Below are 20,951 nucleotides of genomic sequence, written 5' to 3'. Positions count from 1 at the left end.
AAGTGAGCCACAACCCTGTCGCACATCCTGCGAGGGGGGATAAGGGAACACTCCCATTTCAGTGTCCATCCCTAGGGGAATGGGTAGGCCAAAGTGTATAACATGACATACTCAGCAACAATCCAGACGTACATACATAGTAATGTGGATAAACCTTAATAGTGTTCTCTTTAGTCAAAAAAGAAACAGAATGAGAGTCATAGCAGGAGACATTTATGTTAAAATACATGGACGTTGAAAACAACACGTATTTTGGGGGCAGTGTATCAGAGGGGATAAGAACATGAATTCTTCAGCCAAACTTCATAGGTCCTAGTCCCAGCCCCACTATTTACCTCTTACGTTAGGTGAGTTACTTAATTTTTGTGCCTCAGTTTTCCCATTTGCAAAATGGTGATAATCTCATTGCACTGCTATCCAGGTTCGATGAGTTAATATACGTGTAGCATTTAAAATACAGAATAAGTGCTCATAAGTGTAATCTATTATTACAGTGTATGTATCAATATTACATATAAAACATATAAAGTGGTGACCAAGGGGGTAAGGGGGAAAAAAAGTGGAATTTGGAGATGAAGGAGAGAGGATACGAAAAAAAGAAGAGAAAAAGTTTCCTAGGCTGGGCACATTGGCTCATGCCTGTAATCCCAGTACTTTGGGAGGCCAAGGTGGGCAGATCATTTGAGGTCAGGAGTTCAAGACCAGCCTGGCCAACATGGTGAAACCCCGTCTCTACTAAAAATACAAACATTAGCCGTGTGGGCTGGGCATGGTGGCTCACACCTGTAATCCCAGCACTTTGGGAGGCCAAGGTGAGCGGATCATGAGGTCAGGAGATCAAGACCATCCTGGCCAACATGGTGAAACCCTGTCTCTACTAAAAATACAAAAGTCAGCTGGGCATGGTGGCTCATGCCTGTAATCCCAGCTACTCTGGAGGCTGAGGCAGGAGAATCGCTTGAACCAGGGAGTCAGAGGTTGCAGTGAGCCGAGATTGTGCCACTGCACTCCAGCCTGGGTGACAGAGCGAGACTCTGTCTCAAAATAATAATAATAATACGGTTTCTTAGAACTTACTGTTTAGTACAGGTGACCCTCATTTGTGACACTAGCAAGGGTAAACTATCCAGGCTTACCTGGTAATTGAGATTCCAAAACTTAAATACCAGTTTCAAATCTTGGATACTTTTGTTTAAACCTGTCCTCTTTGTAGTATTTGAAGGCCAACCTCAGATCCTTATATGAGAATTTATTATACTTGAATCTTTCAAGGTTACTAGAATTTGAGTAAGCTTTGAATTGATGAGATCCTGCTGATCTCTTCTGATTTCATTTTTCCTTGTTACTTTGTTCATCTCACCAGGGTTTGTCTTTTTTCTTTTTGTCCTGGCAATTCCTGGCAGACCAGGCACTAGAAGGAAAAAAGACCCACATTGCTGTGACATACTACAGATAAAACTGGTTTAAAGCTTTCAGCAATTTGTAGAAAAGATGTGGAAGAGAAATCTTCTCCTCACAGCACCCAAAGTGGAATTTTAAAAGGTATTGGAGAGTGAAAGGTTTCTAGGGGAATTTGAAATTTTCTTAGTCAGTCTCACAGTTTCTAGCCCCCTGAGCTCACCAGTGTGAAAGGTTGAGATCAGGGGAAATATTCACTCTTTATATAATCCAGAATGTCCATTCAAATGGTAGCAAATGCAGAGGGCTCCAATACGGCATGGCTTCTGCCAGCAGTTCCCAGCGTGGACTCAGTATTGGTATTTGTTACAAGTAACTGGCTTCTACTCACATTAATTAATTTCTTGGAGGCTGGGTCTTGCTCTGTCACCCAGGCTGCAGTACAGTGGTGCCATCATAGCTCACTGCAGCCTCAAACTCCTGGGTTCAAGTGATCTTCCTGCCTCAGCCTCTCAAGTAGCTGGAACAACAGGTGCATGCTATGATGCGTGACTGATTTTTTAAAACTTTTTTGTAGCGATGGGATCTTGCTATGTTGGCTCCGGCCGGTCTCAAACTCCTGGCCTCAAGTGATCCTCCTGCTTTGGCCTCAAAATGCTGGGATTGTAGGTGTGAGCTACTGTGCCTGGCCTCCAGGTTATTCTTATAGTAACTTTCCTCTCATTCACTTTCATCTTGTTTTATGAGAAAACGGAACACACAGATACAAATGAAGAGATGATGGACATAGGGTAGGCAGGTGAAAGGAACAAACAAGATATGATCGGGTTCCCTGAGGCTACAATAGCTGGAAAATGTTCCCACTCCAAGGGCTGAAGGGAAAGGGTTACTGGAACCTCAGGAGGGCTGGAAGAGGTGCCGCTCAGCGGGAAATGGGCTTTGAAGAGACATAGCTACTGCCAGAGTAGCAGAGTTTTGTCAGAAAGTACGCAGGGGAGGAGGTCCTTGCCCTCTCTCTTCTGCTGCCCTTGGATTTCTTGCCATTGTCTGAATTGGCCTAACCCAAACAGAAGCCAGCAGCAAGTTTATCTAGGAGATGAAATCTACAGGGATCAGTTTCCAAGGGCCCAGGGCAGAGAGGTGCAGGGAGTGGCTTGTGGAGACAGCAAATGGATAATTGCCTGCACACATTTTCTTACTCCTTTTTGTTTGTTTAATAATGAGAGAGAGAAGTTTGCAAATTTCATGTAACAGTACCCATGGGAGTACAGTACACATGTGAACGTAATCTGTCATGGGTTTTATGGCAGAAAAGAGATTGGTAATTACTGGTCTATGGGGCTGACTCCCAAGGGGGAAATACAGGTAATATTTTCATCAGCTAGATCTCACGTGCTAACATTGAAACAGAACTGGGTTCTATGTATAAATACATTTGATAGGGAATTTTCTATTAAGATGTAAACATCTGTCTTTAGAAGTGGGGATGTAAGCTCGGTTTCTGATTCCTTGTCTATCTTGTTTACTGTTGTATACCCAGCATCTGGCACAGTTTCTGGCATTGTGAATAAATGAATGAGAAGTAATCTTTCAGGTACCTTTTGTGTTATTGTCATTGTCAGTCCAGTGATTCCACATCTATACTACTTATTGGACTGACAATGAATAGTAACTGACAAGGAGTAGTGACTTTGCTGATTATGTGAAATTCATTTAAAATAATAAGTCTTAGGCTGGGTGCAGTGGATCACACCTGTAATCCCAGCATTTTGGGAGGCCAAGGCGAACAGATCTACCTGAGGAAAGAGGGTCAAGACCAGCCTGCGCAACATGGTGAAACCCATCTCTACTAAAAATACAAAACTAAGCTGGGCGTGGTGGCACAAGCCTGTGATCCTAGCTACTCAGGAGGCTGAGGCACGAGAATCGCTTGAACCTGGGAGGTGGAAGTTGCAGTGAGCTGAGATTGAGCCACTGTGCCCCACCTGGGCAACAGAGTGAGACTCTGTCTCAAAAAAAAATTAAATTAGAATAAAATAAAAAGTCCTAATATCACGACCAGGTAATGGTGTAGGAGTTTGCACCTGCATGGAGGTAGAGTGGAAGAATATAACTATTAACAAAGATCTAAAATTAGAACTGCCATTCAATCCAGCAGTCCCACTACCAGAAAAGAAATAATTATATCAAAAAGATACTTGCACTGATATGTTTGTTGCAGCACTATTCACAATAGCAAAGATATGGAATCAACCTACGTATCCATCAATGGAGGAATGGATAGAGAAAATGTGGCACATAGACGCCATGGAATACTACTCAGCCATAAAAAGAATGAAATCATATCTTCTGCAGCAACACGGATGGAAGCGGAAGCTACTAACCTCAGTGAAATAGCTCAGAAACAGAAAGTCAAATACTGCATGTTCTCACTTATAAATGAGAGCTAAACAATGGGTATGGATGGATGTACAGAGGGAATGATAGATATTGGGGACTCCATAAAGAGGGAGACTGGCATGGAGGTGAGGTTTGAAAAATTTCCTATTGGGTGCAATGTAGACTGTCCAGACATTGGGTTCATGATGCAGTATATACATATAAGAAACCTGGATTTGTATCCTCTAAATATGCTTTTATTTTATTATTTATTTTATCTTATTCTTTTTTTTTTTTTTTAGACAGAATCTCTCTCTGTTGCCCAGGCTGGAGTGCAGTGGCGCCATCTTGGCTCACTGCAACCTCTGTCTCCTGGGTTCCTGTCTCAGCCTCCCGAGTAGCTGGGATTGCAGGCGCCTGCCACCACACCCAGCTAATTTTTGTATTTTTAGTAGATACGGGGTTTCACCACATTGACCAGGCTGATCTCGAACTCCTGATCTCAGGTGATCTGCCCACCTCGGCCTCCCAAAGTGCTGGGATTACAGGCCTGAGCCACTGCACCCAGCCTAAATATGCATTTTTTTTTTTTAAAGAATACAACTCTGAAGAGACGTCACTTGATTTGCCCAGGAATTGAAAGAGACTACAACTAGAAATGGATTCTGGTCCTATGAGCACCATGGAGTCTGACCACGGTCCTCTTGTGCTGATGGAGTTGGGAGTGGGTGACGGTCATCTCTCACCTTTGCTGAAAGTATTCACCACACATACCCTTCCCCCACTTAAAAAAAAAAAAAAGCTGGAAAGGTAAAAAGTCAAAACCCTGGAATATGTAGAGATGTCCTAAACTCCAAGTCTCTTCTATCTATATCATGTTAAAACTCCTCAGGAGAACTGGTATACCCCCATGCTCTGTCCTCCGGGAAAGGAGCATAGTCGTTTGGTAGATGTTCCTAGGAGAAGGGGAAACCCATTTTCCTTTCCCCAGAAGGACTCTCCACCCATCTTAGGAAAGTTTTCCAAATATAAAAAAAAAACAAAGTCTGGATTCTCCAGTCCTATGTTTGTGATCTCCAAGAAAGAATAGAACACGCCTCTGGACAACTTGTCCAACCTTCAGAAAGATCCCAACAGTGCTGGCCACATTATGTGGATGTTAGATTTCGTGTTAGCTTGTCATTTAAGACCTGGCAGAAAGGAAGTTCCTCCCAACCATGAGACCTGACCAATCACTGCCTACCTTGACAGGCACTTCGCTGCTACTCAATCTGATGAAAAGGAGAGGGGCAAGCCATTCAGGTTGCTTTCTCTCCTAGCCTCTGATAGTACCACAGCTTCCAGAACATTCTTGCTTTAATTGAGCAACCTATGCCTATCTTTTATGACTAACAAGTGACCCAAAGTAGAGGCATGTGAAAGCCTGATGATACGCCAGGTCTCCCATCATAAGGAAGGCCACTCGGAGAAGTCAGACAACGTGGTGGAAAGTGATCTGAGGGTCTGATCTGTCAGTCAGGAAAGAACTCTGGGCAATGTCTATTGTGAGGCTGGGTGGGAGACTCCGTCTGTTAAGGTAGCAGTGACGGGTCAGGTCTCACGGTGCAGGAGGAGCTGCCTTTCTGCCTGGTGTTGAATGACAAGCTAACATGAAATCTAATGGAAGAGACTACATAATGTGGTTAGCACCATTGTGATCAGCTCTGAAGATTGGCCAAGTTGTCCAGAAGTGTGTTCTGTTCTTTCTTCGAGATCACAAGCATAGGATTGGAGAATCCAGACTTCGTTATTTTTATATATTTGGAAAACTTTCCTAAGATGGGTGGAGGGGCAAGTCCTTTTGAGGAAAAGACAATGGGCTTCCCCTTCTCCCGGAACTGTATACACCACATGTGCCTGGGCAAACTTGGTAGTCTGTTGGTGCTTTGTCAAGGACCAATAAGGTCTTTGACAGATAGGAAGACTACACAAAGGGGCCTCCCTGAGTTGTCTGTTGTGTCTCTACAATGAAGATAGGGAACTGGAGGAAGCCAAGAGTCTCTTGAGTTGGATAATGGATCAAACTAATAATAAGCTCATTTTAACAAGACCAGTATGAGAACAGGGCAAGAAACCTGACAAACAGGGGAACAGTAGATACTGGGGACTCCATAAAGGGAGAGGTTGGGAGGGAGGTGAGATTTGAAAAACTACCTATTGGGTACAATGTATGCTATTAAGATGATGGAGTCATTAAAATCTCAGACTTCACCATGATGGAATATATCATGTAAGAGATTGGTAATTACTGCACTTTTTTTTCTTTTTTTCTTTTTTTTGATGGAATTTCACTCTTATCACCCAGGCTGGTGCAATGGCACACAATCTGGGCTCACTGCAATCTCTGCCTCCCAGGTTCAAGAGATTCTCCTGCCTCAGCCTCCCAAGTAGCTGGAATTACAGGTGCGTGCCACCACGCCCTGCTAATTTTTGTGCTTTTAGTAGAGATGGGGTTTCATCATGTTGGCCAGGTTGGTCTTGAACTCCTGACCTCAGGTGATCTGCCTGCTTTGGCCTCCCAAAGTGCTGGGATTAGAGGCGTGAGCCACTGCACCTGGCAGAAACTTGCACTTTCTTAGTGCGAGGTGTGAGCCGCAGCACCCAGCCTAAATTTTTCAGTCTTAAAATGAGAACACTCCTAGTTTCTTCTCCTTCTTCAAAAACAAAACGCAACAAAAAATCCAGAGAATCAACTCACTTCATTTCTGTCTAACTCACCAGAAAACTGCATTAATCTGTCTGAGAACTGAATTTCCTTAAGAGGTTTGCCATTTATAAGTTGAGGAAGGCATTTTAGGTTTGCAGTGATCAGTACAGGCGACAGATCATAATGGGGAAGAGAAACAGTGTCAAGGTTTGAGAGTGGTGTCTTTTTTGGGGTTTGATTTTTTGCAGGGTGAAATATTTCATCCCTGAGTTTTTTACTACAAAAAAGAATGTCTTTGTTTTATTTTTTAAACCTCTTTATTTTCCTTTTTAGGCTTTTGTATCTGATTTCACCATGTTTTTGTCTTTCCAGCATCATTAATGATAAATTCTTACAGTCAAGAAAAATATTAGATTTAACCATGAATTAAAAAGTCACAGTCCCACCCACCTCCTATCAATCTTTCTGAAAGAAGTAAATCAAAATTCTTTCACAGAAAATGAAAGTGAAAGAAAATGAAAGTCCATCAAAGCTAAGAGTGGCTGCTTGATTACTTTGGCGTCCAGACCATGTCTTCGGTTGAGATAGAAACAAGATGATTAATTTCAAAGCTACTCACCACCTCCCCACCAATTCATAAAGCTCCCAGGAACGGAGATGCAGGGATTGACTATCAAAAAAAAATAAAGTATAGGGCCGGGTGCAGTGGCTCACACCTGTAATCCCAGCACTTTGGGAGGCCAAGGTGGGTGGATCACCTGAGGTCTTGAGTTTGACCAGCCTGGCCAACATGGTAAAACCTCCCCCCACTAAAAATACAAAAATTAGCCAGGCATGATGGTGGGTGCCTGTAATTCCAGATTCTCAGGAGGCTGAGGCAGGAGAATCACTTGAAGCTGGGAGGCAGAGATTGCAGTGAACTGAGATCGTGCCACTGCACTCCAACTTGGGTGACAGAGTAAGACTCTGTCTCAAAAAATAAAATAAAATAATAAAATAAAATATAAATGTTCCTGGCTTGCTGTGTACCTACACTGCTACATATAATCAAAACTTTAAATTGGGACTGGACACAGTGAGCCCCTGTAATCCCAGCACTTTGGGAGGCTGAGGCTAGAGGATAACTTGGGGCCAGGAGTTTGAGATCAGCCTGGGCAACATAGCAAGACCCTACCTCTGTTTAAAAAAAAAAAGTTATCAAAACAAAAATAATAATAATTTTAAAAAAATACTTTAAATTGAAATAATGCCCAATAGTAAAATTTCCAGGCACTCATATCTGCAGTCTCCAAAGTCCTCCCCTATAGCATATATATGTGCCCTCAATCATCCCACTCATCACAAAAGGAAACAAAAGAAAGTTCCTTTCTGCTATTAAAATTCCAGAACTGTCTGGGCACAGTGGTTCATGCCTATAATCCCAGTACTTTGGGAGGCTGAGGAGTGAGGATCGCTTGAGGTCAGGAATTCAAGACCAGCCTGGCCAACATGATGATACTAAAAATACAGAATTATAATACAAAATACAAATACAAATATAAAATACAAAATATATAATACAAAATACAAAAATCAGCCAGACATGGTGGCACATGCCTGTAATCCCAGCTACTTAGGAGGCTGAGGCAGGAGAATTGCTTGAACCCGGGAGGCAGAGGTTGCAGTGAGCCTAGATTGCACCATCGCTCTCCAGCCTGGGTGACAGAGCGAGACTCCATCTCAAAAAAAAAAAAATTCATGTGTAGATGGCCCAGTCTATACTATTTCAGTTGGGGACTTTCAGTGAAACTGCCAGCTCTGAAATCACCAGGTATCACCCAGGTGCCAGACTGAATAGCTTTTCACTCTTGAGCCCCCAAGCCCTCCTAGAGTACATTCTACTTCTGACTTTCCTCCCCGAGGAGGTTGTCCATCTGCTTGGTCTGAAATAAGTGCATCATTGTCAGGTCACGTTGGAATCTGACTCCTTCCTGGATGGATCTCCTGAGTTCCAGAACATCAGGGGCTTATTGAGCCAGGGCATGCTCAAAACTTATGGTCTGTGCCCTATATTACCTCTATGTTGATTCGTTTTTTAATCTAAGGAAAGCAATGCAGCATGTTCTGTATTATTTTCCACTTAGACCAGTGGGGAAAGCGCTCATTTTGGGGTTCAACAGACCTGGATTTGAACCCCTGCTGTGCCACTGACTAAGTATGGAATCTCTAAATTTACTGATTCCTGCAGTCCTCACTTATGGAGTAGGGGTCATGTTGACCTCAAAGAGCATTTTGAGATTTAAATAATGGAATGTATGTAAAAAGTTGATCAGCTTTTCATCCTCTCCACTGTGTCATTCCCATTAGAATACTGATACAGTTTGGCTGTGTCCCCACCCAAATCTCATCTTGAATTGTAGCTCCCATAATTCCCACATGTTGTGGGAGGGACCTGGTGGGAGATCACTGAATCATGGAGGCAGTGTCCTCCATACTGTTCTCATAGTAGTGAATACATCTCACGAGATCTGATGGTTTTATTAGGGGTTTCCCCTTCCACTTGGCTCTCACTCTCTCCTGCCTGCCACCATGTAAGACGTGCCTTTACTTCTCCTTCGTTTTCTGCCACGATTGTGGGGTCTCCCCAGCCATGCGGGACTGTGAATCCATTAAACCTCTTTCCTTTACAAATTACCTAGATTGGGTATATCTTTATTAGCAGTATGAGAAGGAACTAATACAGATAAAAACATACTTAGGCAACCCTCATCCTAAAAAACAACATTGCATGCCTTGTAAGATGTGGGCAAAATTAATAATAATAATAATAATAATCAAATGAAACTCTTTGTTCCCCTGTAAAGAAGAGTTAAACCTCATTCCCTCCTCTTCTCTGCTCTGAATCAACACCCCAAATAATAGTCTATACTCACTGCTGCCAATTCTCTTCTCCCATTGACTCCTGAATCTACTCTGTCTGGATTTTCATTCTTACCATTCCATAAAATAAAACAGCTCTAGTGGAGGTCACTGATGACCACCATGTTGCTAAATCCAACAGTCAATTCTCAATCCATATCTTCTTTTTAATGTCTGAGACAGGGTCTTATTCTGTCACCCAAGCTGGAGTACAGTGGCATGATCACAGCTCACTGCAGCCATGGCCTCCCAGGCTCATGCGATCCTCCTGCCTCAGCCTCCTGAGAAGCTGGGACTACAGATGCATACCACTATGCCCAGCTAATTTTTATTTTTATTTTTTAATTTTTTTTAAATTTTATGTTTTTGAGATGGAGTCTCACTCTATTGCCTAGGCTGGAGTGCAGTGGCACGATCTTGGCTCACTGCAACCTCTGTCTCCCTGGTTCAAATGATTCTCCTGCCTCAGCCTCCCTAGCAGCTGGGAGTACAGGTATGTGTCACCACAACCAGCCAATTTTTTTGTATTTTTAGTAGATATGGGGTTTCAAGATGTTAGCCAGGCTGGTCTTGAACTCCTGACCTCAAATGATCGGCCCCTTGGCCTACCAAAGTACTGTGATTACAGGCATGAGCCATAGCGCCTGGCCCCATTTTTACATTTTCCATAGAGATGATGTCTTGCTGTGTTGCCCACATTGGCCTCAAATTCCTAGCCTCAAGCAGTCCTCCCGCCTCAGCCTCCCAAAGTGCTGGGATTACAGGCGTGGGCCACCGTGCCCAGCCTTTACCCCTGATTCTCTAGCAATGGTGAATTCACTGCAGTTGTTCCAGTAAGCCAGATTCTCAGGTTCTCTTTTCTTTGAGAGACTGAGATGATGTTTTTTTGTCCACATCGCCAACCACCAACCGCACCTTGCCGGGCTAGCTCTCCCTGTCTATGAAAACATTTCCTAGCTGCCTCCCTCACCCCCCAGGAGTCAGGTGCCTCCTATGTTCCCCTGTAGAAACATCAGCCCAGTCCCATCAGAGGATCTGCCCCATGACATGGAAATTGATCCTCTACTTGTCAGTCTCTGCAAAGCCCTGCCGGCCATTGGGTCCCCACTCCCAGCACAATGCCTAACACATAAATTGCACTCAGTAAATGTTTATTTCTCAGGAAACTTTATCAACAATCATTCAAAACAGTTTTGCACACATCTCAAAAGAGCTATTATGAAGATAAAATGCTGTAATAGGCGTGAAAGCACCTTAGAATGCAGAAAACACCAGAAAGAGAATATATATATTAAAACAGGAAATTGACTTTTCTCCAAAGCTTTGACAGTATATAAAGGAGAAAAAGAGGTAACTATATCTTTATCCTGCCAATGATACAGCAATTTTAGTGGCCTGGAGTGGTCATTTAAGATGATAAATTAATTCTTTTAACACAAGTGTGTGTTGATCACATCTACTTAAATAGTGTAGGGAACAAGGCTATGTGGAAAATATTAAGATGAAGAACAGGATGGAGAAGAGAAGCCACGGGCACCAACAGATTATAAAGTGTGGACGACTGAGGCAGGTGCGGTGGCTCGTGCCTGTAGTCCCAGCTACTTGGGAGGCCGAAGTGGAAGTCTTGCTTGAAGCCAGGAGTTCAAGACCACCCTGGGCAACATAACGAGACCCCGTTCCTGCAAAAAATTAAAAATATCAGCTGGGTGTAGTGGTGCATGCCTGTAGTCCCGGCTACTCAGGAGGCTGAGGAAGGAGAATTGCTTGAGCCCAGGAGTTTGAGGCTGCAGTGAGCTATGGTCACACCACTACACTCTAACCTGGATGACAGGGCAAGACCTTATCTACAAAAAATAAATAAATTATAGAGGACTGAGTCACGAAAGCCATGCAAAAGGCATTTATGACAAGCTAAAGAGGAAGACACTTTCTCCCATTAGAGGAATCAAAGAAGACTTTCTGGGGATTAGAAGAAGCTGGACAGGTCTTGATGAGCTTTGAATGTGAAAGCAGGAAGGATGCAGGGATCCTACAGGGGCCAAGCTGACAAGAGCATGGTGGGACTTGGTTTTAGAAAGAAGAATCTAGCAGATTGTGCAAGGGGGAATAGCCCAGCACCTGGGGCATCTGTACGGCTGTACCTGTAGTAGTCCAGGAATGAGCTGAGATCGCTAGTGTAGTGATCTACACTAGCTTTCTTGGGTCATGGAAGTAATGCAGCCATGGCTTCCTTGGGTCACGGAAGTGATGCAGAGATTGAGCGTTTGAAGGACCCATCAAATCAGCTTGCATTTGCCACTAGCCTCAAAAAGGGAGCATTGCTGCCTGGCCAAAGGACAAGCCTATATGGGCCCCCTCCCCTCACCCAGAGCCGAGTCCTTGTGGCAGAGCAGCTCCTTCTCTGCTGACATGCACGCCTTCCCTGGACCAACTGTAGAGTCATTATCATATTAATACCAACGTCTTCCTCAGGCAAGGAGGTGAGGGGGGTGCACTTGGCAAAGGAAGAGATGACTGGGAGCCACAGAGCCCCTGTTGAGGCGTCAGGGTGGAGCCAAGAGTGGGAGGACCCTGAGCAAGAAAGTTCCATGATTCAGGAAGATCCTGCCGGGTGACCTGTGGTATCTTCAATTTAGCAGTTGCAGGTGGCATATCCAATTCAACAGATCAGTGATTTGATAGAGATGCAAGAAGGAAGCTGCTGGGGCAGACTCTTCATTTTTCATACTTCAGCTAGCAACTGTTTCTCTTGAAGATGTCCCAGAAAGCAGACTCACTCACGTCCTGGGGTGGTCCTGCCTGGGTGTCCCTCCACCATCAGCAGCCGCATCTGTTGGTTTGGGCAAGTGATGGATTCGTTGGGTCTGCCTCCCAGGAGGGGAATAGAAAAAAAAAAGGCGGCAGCAGTTTGACAAACTAGAGCACAGAAAAAGCCCAAGACGTAAGAAGATCCACCATTCTGCAGGTCACTTGCATGCATTTCAAAGTCAAAGACTTTGATTTCAAATCCTGGCGAGGGGCGAGCCAATTGGAACCAGCCAGTGAGCCACAGATACCAGCTTCTCTGGCTGTGATCAGTTTTGTTTTAGTAGGGTGTGTGACATCTGCCAATCCAAAGAGTATATTTAGAGATGCTATAACAGACCAGACTCCTCACTGAGTTCTTGCAGAAGCTGGAAAAACGTGTTTCTGTTATTTGTGTTCTTTTTTTTTTCTTTTTTTTTGGAGATGGAATATTGCTCTGTCGCCCAGGCTGGAGTGCAGGTCATGATCTCGGCTCACTGCAACCTCCGCCTCCTGGGTTCAAGCGATTCTCTTGCCTCAGCCTCCCAAGTAGCTGGGATTACAGGCACGCACCATCATGCCCAGCTAATTTTTGTATTTTTAGTAGAGACGGGGTTCACCGTGTTGGCCAGGGTGGTCTTGAACTCCTGACCTCAGGTGATGCAGCTGCCTCAGCCTCCCAAAGTGCTGGAATTACAGGCATAAGCCACGCGCCCAGCCGTTTCTGTTATTCTTTAGTGGAAGTAAAAGCATTTCTTTACTGAGAGTGTTTTCTGGAGACTACATGGTGCTAGAGAGCTCTTTGATCAAAATCCCTTATGCCATACAAAAAGAAAAAGATGTTGTGCCCTAGAGACAGCTACGGCTGTCATCTTTTGACTGAGTAATTAAACTGATATTTACTAAGAGCCTACTGTGTGCCCAGCAGGTTTCAGGCACTGGCCGTGAATGAGAGAGGCAGAGGGGGAAACAGATAATAGATGAACAAATAAACAAGGAAATGCCATTTATGGATAAGTGTTATGTTAGAAATAAAACAGGGGGATAGACGGGGCCTACTTAGGAATGATTCTCAGAGAGGGTGAAATGGCTAGGAAAGGAATGACAAGGTGGAGCCGGCTTTATGAAGAACTCTGGGAATCGCGTTCTGTGCAGAAGGAACAGCAGGTACAAAGTCCTAAGGTGGGAGCAGCTTGGCATGTTCCCAGAGCAGAAAGAAAGCCAGTCTGGCTGGAGCAGACTGAGGGAGGCTGGCTGGTGCCAGATGCACAGTGGGCAGGGCTGATCAGGTAGGAGTCTGGATGTGATTTCCCGTGTGGTCTGAAGCAGCTTTGAGTTTAAACAGGTGTGTTCCGACTGGATTTACAGTGTCAAAGTCTGACTCGGGTGGCTCGGTGGATCGGGGGTGTTAGGGACCAAAGAAAGACTTGACTACTCCAGGTCAGGGAGTAACCCAGCATGAGCTGATTTGGGCCAGAGTGGTGGGGAGAGGATCAATTTGGGCTATGCTTGCAAGTCTTTAAGAGGACCGTGGTCCGGCTGTGGTCAGTTTTGTCTTAGTAGGGTATGTGACATCTGCCAATCCAAAAGTATATTTAGAGATGCTATAACAGACCAGACTCTTCACTGAGTTCTCGCAGAAGCTGGAAAACCTTATTTCTGTTATTAGTTGATTTTTTGGGGGGTTTTGTTTGTTTGTTTTTGTTTTTGTTTTTGTTTTGAGATGGAGTGCTGTTCTGTCACCCAGGCTGGAGTACAGTGGCATGATCTTGGCTCACTGCAACCTCCGCCTCCTGGGTTCAAGTGATTCTCTTGCCTCAGCCTCCTAAGTAGCTAGAATTACAGACCTGCACCTGGGCAACAGAGCAGTACTCCAGCTCAAAAAAAACAAAACAAAACAAAACAAAAAAAACTAATAACAGACATAAGTTTTTCCAGCTTCTGCAAGAACTCAGTGAGGAGTCTGGTCTGTTATAGCATCTCTAAATATACTCTTTGGATTGGATTGGTCATAGGGATGGCGTGTTGAAGGAAGACACAGAATCAAAGATGATGCCTAGGTTTTTTGGCAAGTACTCTACAGTATCCAAAAATGCATGGTAGTGATTGTCGGAGACCTAGATCCTATCTTCAACCCTTCCAGGTATCTATGGGTGACCTTGAATGAGTCCCTGTGCCTCAGTTTCCTCACCTGTAAAATGATGGAGTTGGAAGAGATTACATGGAAGACCCCTTTGCACCCTGCCCACACTTGTGCTGTGGCTGAAACAACTGCGAGCAATTCTCCTCCCATAAGGGGCTCGCTCTCCAGGTGTTACCGGGGGAGGGTGTTCAGGTTCTTGGCATCTCGAACAAGGAATTGGACAAAATGCACAAACAAAGCAGGCAAAGAATGAAGCAACAAAAGCAGAGATTTATTAAAAATGAAAGTACACTCCACAGGTTGGGAGCAGGGCCAGGCATAGGGGCTCAAGAGCCCTGTTACAGAAGTTTTTAGGGTTTATATACCCTCTAAGGCTGGGTTTGGTGGCTCATACCTGTAATTCCAGCACTTTGGGAGGCCGGGGTGGGTGAATCACTTGAGGTCGGGAGTTCCAGACCAGCCTGGCCAATACGGTGAAACTTCATCTCTACTACAAACAAAAATTAGCCAGGCACAGTGATGCATGCCTGTAATCCCAGCTACTCAGGAGGCTGAGGCAGGAGAATCCCTTGAACCTCAGAGGGAGAGGTTGCAGTGAGCCAAGATCGCACCACTGCCCTCCAGGCTGGGCAACAGAGCAAGACTCCATCTCAAACAAACAAACAAACAAAAACCCTCTTGATGTTTCCATTGGTTCCTTGGTATACGCCTTATGTAAATGAAGAGGATGAAGTAAAGTTACAGTCATTTACTCGACGTACACCCTATGTAAATGGAGAGGATATTTCCTGCCATCGCTGAAGTGTTTCCATTTGATTTAGCTCTAGGAAGTCCTTATGTTCCCTGTCTCCAAACCCTGTTCTCCTGCCTCACAGCCTGTCAGGGATTCACTTCCTTCCTCTGAATGTCCACAATATTTATGACCAGTCCTTCAGTCCAGACCACACTGTCATAATGACAAACTGGCAGCATGGAAAACAAATTCTTTAATTCTTTTTTTTTTTGAAGAGACAGGGTCTTACTGTGTCACTCAGGCTGGAGTGTAGTGGTGCCGTCACAGCTCACTGCAGCCTGGACCTCCTGGGCTCAAGCAGCGCTCCCATCTCGGCCTTCCAAAACATTGGGATTGCAGGCATGAGCCACTGCACCTGGCTGAAAACAAATTTCTTTTTTTTGTTTTAGACAGAGTCTCTCTCTGTCACCGAGGCTGAAGTGCAGTGGCGTGGGCATGATCTTGGCTCACTGCAACCTCCACCTCCTGGATTCAAGTGATTCTCATGCCTCAGCCTCCCAAGTAGCTAGGATTACAGGCACGCACCACCATGCCTGGCTAATTTTTTATTTTCAGTAGAGATGGGGATCTCACCATATTGGCCAGGCTTGTCTGGAATTCCTGACCTCAGGTGATCCACCTGCCTCAGCCTCCCAAAGTGCTGGGATTACAGGCATAAGCTGTCACACCCAGCCTGAAACCAAATTCTAATGGAACTCAGTGTCACATGTATGATGACTCTCTCTTAGAAAGCCATGGCTTCCTTGGGTCGTGGGAGTAATAGAGAGACTAAGCATTTGGAAGACCCATCAAATCAGCTTTTATTTGCTGATTCGATTTGCTGATCAAAAAGGGGCCATTGCTGCCTGGGCAAGGGAAGAGACTATGTGGTCCTCTTCCCCACACTCAGAACAGAGTCCTTGTGGCAGGGCAGCTCCTTCTCTGCTGATATCCACATCTTCCCCGGACCGCCTGCTGAGTCCTCATGATACAGGCATCTTCCTCAGGGGTGCTGGCTCAAGGTACTCTTTCCCTGCATGCACCATCGCCCTTTCAATGAGAAGTCTGGCAGCATAATTATCACTTGAACAAAATATGGGCATCAGTACCCCCAAAATGCACTGCCCCCCGTGGATCTTCCTACATACCCAGCTCCCCAGAAAAGAGAAGAAAAAAGCACGTCCACATCTTTCTTTTCCTTTTCCTTTTCCCTTTCCTTTCCTTTTCCTTTCCTTTCCTTCAGACAGAATCTTTCTCTGTCGCCCAGGTTGGAGTGCAATGCAACCAGCTCACTGCAGCCTCTGCCTCCCGGGTTCAAGCAATTCTCCTTCCTCAGCCTCCCGAGTAGCTTGGATTACAGGTGCGTGCCAGCACACCCAGCTAATTTTTGTATTTTTGGGGCTTTACCATGTTGGTCAGGCTGGTCTCGAACTCCTGACCTCAAGTGATCAGCCTGCCTCAGCCTCTCAAAGTGCTTGGATTACAGGTGTGAGCCACTGCGCCCGGCCCTCACATCTTTCTTAAGAAGTGGCTGTTGGCCGGGCGCAGTGGCTCACACCTGTAATCCCAGCACTTTGGGAGGCTGAGGTGGGCGGATCACGAGGTCAGGAGATCGAGACCATCCTGGCTAACATGGTGAAACCCCGTCTCTACTAAAAATACAAAAAATTAGCCGGGCGTGGTGGCGGGCGCCTATAGTCCCAGCTACTCTGGAGGCTGAGGCAGGAGAATGGCGTGAACCCGGGAAGCGGAGCTTGCAGTGAGCCGAGGTCGCGCCACTGCACTCCAGCCTGGATGACAGAACGAGACTCCGTCTCAAAAAAAAAAAGAAGTGGCTGTTTATACAGCTTTTCCAGTCTCTTTTGTTGCTAATTCCTTTGGCCTTCCTTTCATGGGTTCAGGCGTCTTTTTGCTTTGGGAATAGATCTGTTAAACTCATCCACTTATCTACCCCTTTCTTTCTTCCTTATGAACCAGTCCTAGAGAGGAAGACAAGAATCCTGTGGGTGACCAGGTACCCTTCCTTAGAAGAGGGGTTAGAAGAGGGGTTACGTTAGCCCAAACCTGAGGATGGGGAGATTCAGAGGTACTGAGGGAGCAGAGAAAGTATAAGATGTGTCAGCCAGGCGCAGTGGCTCTAGCTTGTAATTCCAGCACTTTAGGAGGCCAAGACAGGTAGATCACTTGAGGTGTGAGGTCAGGAGTTCAAGACCAGCCTGGCCAATATGGTGAAACCCTATCTCTACTACAAATACAAAACTTAGCCGGGCGTGGTGGCGTGTGCCTGTAATTCCAGCTACTTGGGAAGCTGAGGCAGGAGAATCTCTTGAACCCGTGAGGCAGAGGTTGCAGTAAGCTGAGATTGCAACACTGCACTATAGCCTGGGCGACAGAGCAAGTCTCTCTCTAAAAAAAAAAGTGACTGCAGTAGTGGGTTCTAGAAACTGCCAAGAGTCATTGGGAAAAGCCAACTTTGTCTAAATAGTGGTCCTTAGAACAAATGACATTTCAACAGCAAGATACTGGTAATATCACAAGTCACAAAAGAGGTAAATCGGAATGGTTAGGAGTGGTTTACATCTTGCAATTTTTATTTTATTTTATTTATTTATTTTTTGAGATGGAGCCTCTCTCTCTCTCGCCCAGGCTGGAGTACAGTGGCCCGATCTTGGCTCACTGCAGCCTCTGCCTCTTGGGTTCAAGCAGTGCTCCTGCCTCAGCCTCCCAAGTAGCTTGGATTACAGGAACCCACCCCCACAACCGGCTAATTTTGTATTTTTAGTAGAGACAGGGTTTCGCCATGTTGACCAGGCTGGTCTCGAACTCCTGACCTCAGGTGATCCACCTATCTCGGGCTCCCAAAGTGCTGCGATTATAGGTGTGAGCCACCGTGCCCGGCAGCAATTTTTAAAAATCCTAACTGCATTATGAGAACAGTATTTCAAGGTGACCCATTTATGCAGAGATTTTTAGAAGAAAAAAAAAATCTCCAGTATAATTTTCTTCACTTTTAAGCCCAGTGATATTTTCAGAAATTCAAGACATACCATAGCATAGGAAAAGTGTGTGTTGAGAGAGTCTCCGGCTTCCATGTCTGATCTCATTTTCACTGTCAGTATCATATCTTCATTGTACTGGATTTTAACTGAAACTGAAAGATGTCCTCTGATTTTCTGTCCATTTCTGTAAAATTGCCTTAGTTCATGATGTGGTTGCATTGCCTGAGATAATGTACAAAAAACTCCCATTGGCTGGGCATGGTGGCTCAAGCCTGTAATCTCAGTGGTTCGGGAGGCTGAGGTGGGTGGATCGCCTGAGGTCAGGAGTTTGAGACCAGCCTAGGCAACATGGTGAAACTCTGTCTCTACTAAAAATACAAAAATTAGCCAGGCGTGGTGGTGGGCGCCTGTAATCCCAGCTACTCGGAGGCTGAGGCATGGGAATGGCTTGAACCTGGGAGTCGGAGGTTGCAGTGAGCCGAAATCATGCCACTGCATTCCAGCCTGGGTGGCAGAGCAAGACTGTCACAAACAAACAAACAAACAACAACAACAACAACAAAAACACAATTCCCACCAAATGTGTCTCCTGCATGGTGGTTCATGCCTATAATCCCAGCGCTTTGGGTCAAGGTGGGAGGATTGCTTGAGCCCAGGAGTTCATGACAAGCCTGCGGAACACAGCAACTCACCTAAGGTTTCAGGTGACTGAAAAACAGCAGTTTCCTCGCCATCACTCGTGGCACCGAATTCAAAGTCAGGAAATCCTGATTCTAGACCATGTCAGGTACCATCCAATGCCTTACAGCTTATTTTCCATCTCGGAGGAAAAAAGGCCTTGTCATGCTTGCCTCATGACAGATGTGGGAAAATGATGTATGTGATGCAACGTTCTTGGCTGTCTAGGCACGGTGGCTCACACCTATAATCCGAGCATTTTGGGAGGCCAATGCAGGAGGATTGCTTGAGACCAGGAGTTCAAGACCAGCTTAGGCAACATAGCAAGACTTCGTCTCTTAAGAAATTAGCTGAGTCTGTTGGTGTGCACCTGTAGTCCTAGCTACTCGAGAGGCTGAGGCAGGAGGATCACTTGAGCCCAGGAGGCCAAAGCGGCACTGAGCGATGATTGCATCACTGCACTCCAGCCTAGGTGACAGAGCAAGACCTTGTCTCAAAAAAAAAAAAGAAAAAGAAAAAGAAAAGAAAAAAAAAAAGGAACCCTCTAGGTGTAAGGCAACATAAATTCAGGCTACCTTTATCATTGTCATTATTTTTATAAGAATTAGATTTTGTTACTCAAGGTCTTGGGAAACAGACAAAAATAGAAATGTATGAAGATATTCTGATTTTCCTCCTTTAGAAGAACTTTTTTTTCTTGTTATTTCTTCAGCTAATGAAAACAAAACGAGCCCAAAATCTACCATTTCTCTAAGGTCCACAATTTCCGAAAATCCTTTTGGAACTCGAATTGCCTGGCTACTCCACAAAGTCTGCATTTGAGCTTCCACCAAATGCGATCCCTACAGCGGCCCTCACCCCAAGCCTCTGCTGAGCAGAATTCCGTTCATGGGGAGTCCTTCAGAAGCCTGCCCAAGGAGTCTCTGCCCTACCTTCTCTGAACTCTAGAGCAGCGATCCCCAACCTTTTGGACACCAGGGACCAGTTTTATGGAAGATAATTTTTCCACAGACCGATGTGGAGGGATGGTTTCCATATAATGCAACCACATTATGTTTATTATGTACTTTGATTCTATTATTATTGCATTGTAATATATAATGAAATAATTATATAACGCACCATCATGTAGAATGAGTGGAAGCCCTGAGCTTGTTTTCCTGCAGCTTGATGGTCTCATCTGGTGATGATGAGAGACTGTGACAGATCATCAGGCATTAGATTCTCACAAGAAGTCCTCGACCTAGATCCCTCGCACGTGCAGTTTGCAATAGGGTTTGAGCACCTGTGAGAATCTAATGCTGCCGCAGATCTGACAGGAGGGAGAGTTCAGGCAGCAATGCTTGCTCACCTGCCACTCACCCCCTGCTGTGTCGCCTGGTTCCTGACAGGCCACAGACTGGTGCTGGTCCACGGCCCAGGGGCTGGGGAGCCCAGCTTCAGAGCACTGGCACTCTGCAATGCCTGTTTCATTCTCATTAGGTTGTGCCTCGTGTTGGTGCTTAACTGTGTTATTTTGTATAACTTGTTGACTTAATGTCTTAGTCCATTTTGTGTTGCTATAAAGGAATATCCAAGACTGGGTAATTTTTAGAAAGAAAAGAGGTTTATTTGGCTCATGGTTCTGCAGGCTGTATAAGAAGCATGGAGCCCACATCTGATTGGCTTCTGGTGAGGCCTCAGGAAGCTTTTATTCATGGTGGAAGGGAAGGGGGGCAGGTACATGACAGGGTGAGAGAGAAAGCAGGAAAGAGAGGCCATGCTCTTTTAAACAGCCAGATCTCCTGTGAGCTAATAGAGTGAGAAGCTACTTATTACCATGGGGAGGGCCTCAAGACATTTGTAAGGGATCCTCCCCTATGACCCATGCCCCTCCCACCAGACCCCACCTCCAGTCCTGGGGATCACATTTCAGTACGAGATTTGGAGGGCACAAACACCCAAACTATATCACTTAGCTAGATTTCAGTGTAGTCACCTCTAGGGAAAGACGTAAATGTGTTTTCCCCTCCCTCCTCACTCTTTTTCCAGGGTGCTGGGAGACTGATACCACATTGGTAGCCAATTCCTTCATGAGCACAAATTCAAAGATTAGAGAGAGGGTAGCAATTGTTTGTAAACATAACAGATTCTTGACTTGGGACTTATTAATTAACTCACTAATTTATAATTAGTAATTGATCATTAAGCATTTTGATGGCAATTAGTTTTTTA

At 45.1% G+C, this 20,951-nt stretch overlaps 1 protein-coding gene across 10 annotated transcripts in view; it reads left to right on the top strand.

The window, feature by feature from the left end:
• Nucleotides 1–20,951, top strand: part of CALN1 (calneuron 1) — a 664,605-nt gene that overhangs the window by 474,482 nt on the left and 169,172 nt on the right. Inside the window, exon 6 of one of the 10 annotated variants that reach the window (XM_074034848.1) lies at nucleotides 4,374–4,598. The exons of 8 other annotated variants lie outside the window; for them this stretch is intronic. In XM_074034848.1, the coding sequence (XP_073890949.1) occupies nucleotides 4,374–4,433 (60 nt within the window). In that variant the 3' untranslated portion in view covers nucleotides 4,434–4,598. Of the gene's footprint in view, nucleotides 1–4,373; nucleotides 4,599–20,951 lie in introns of those variants that run through there. One more of the 10 variants, XM_074034853.1, reaches the window with a different exon arrangement.

This window comes from Macaca fascicularis, chromosome 3 (genome assembly GCF_037993035.2).
Source record: "Macaca fascicularis isolate 582-1 chromosome 3, T2T-MFA8v1.1".
In the NCBI taxonomy this organism is placed as follows: Eukaryota; Metazoa; Chordata; class Mammalia; order Primates; family Cercopithecidae; genus Macaca; species Macaca fascicularis.
Note: the sequence above shows the minus strand (reverse complement) of the source record. Positions and strands in the feature narration are given on the sequence as shown.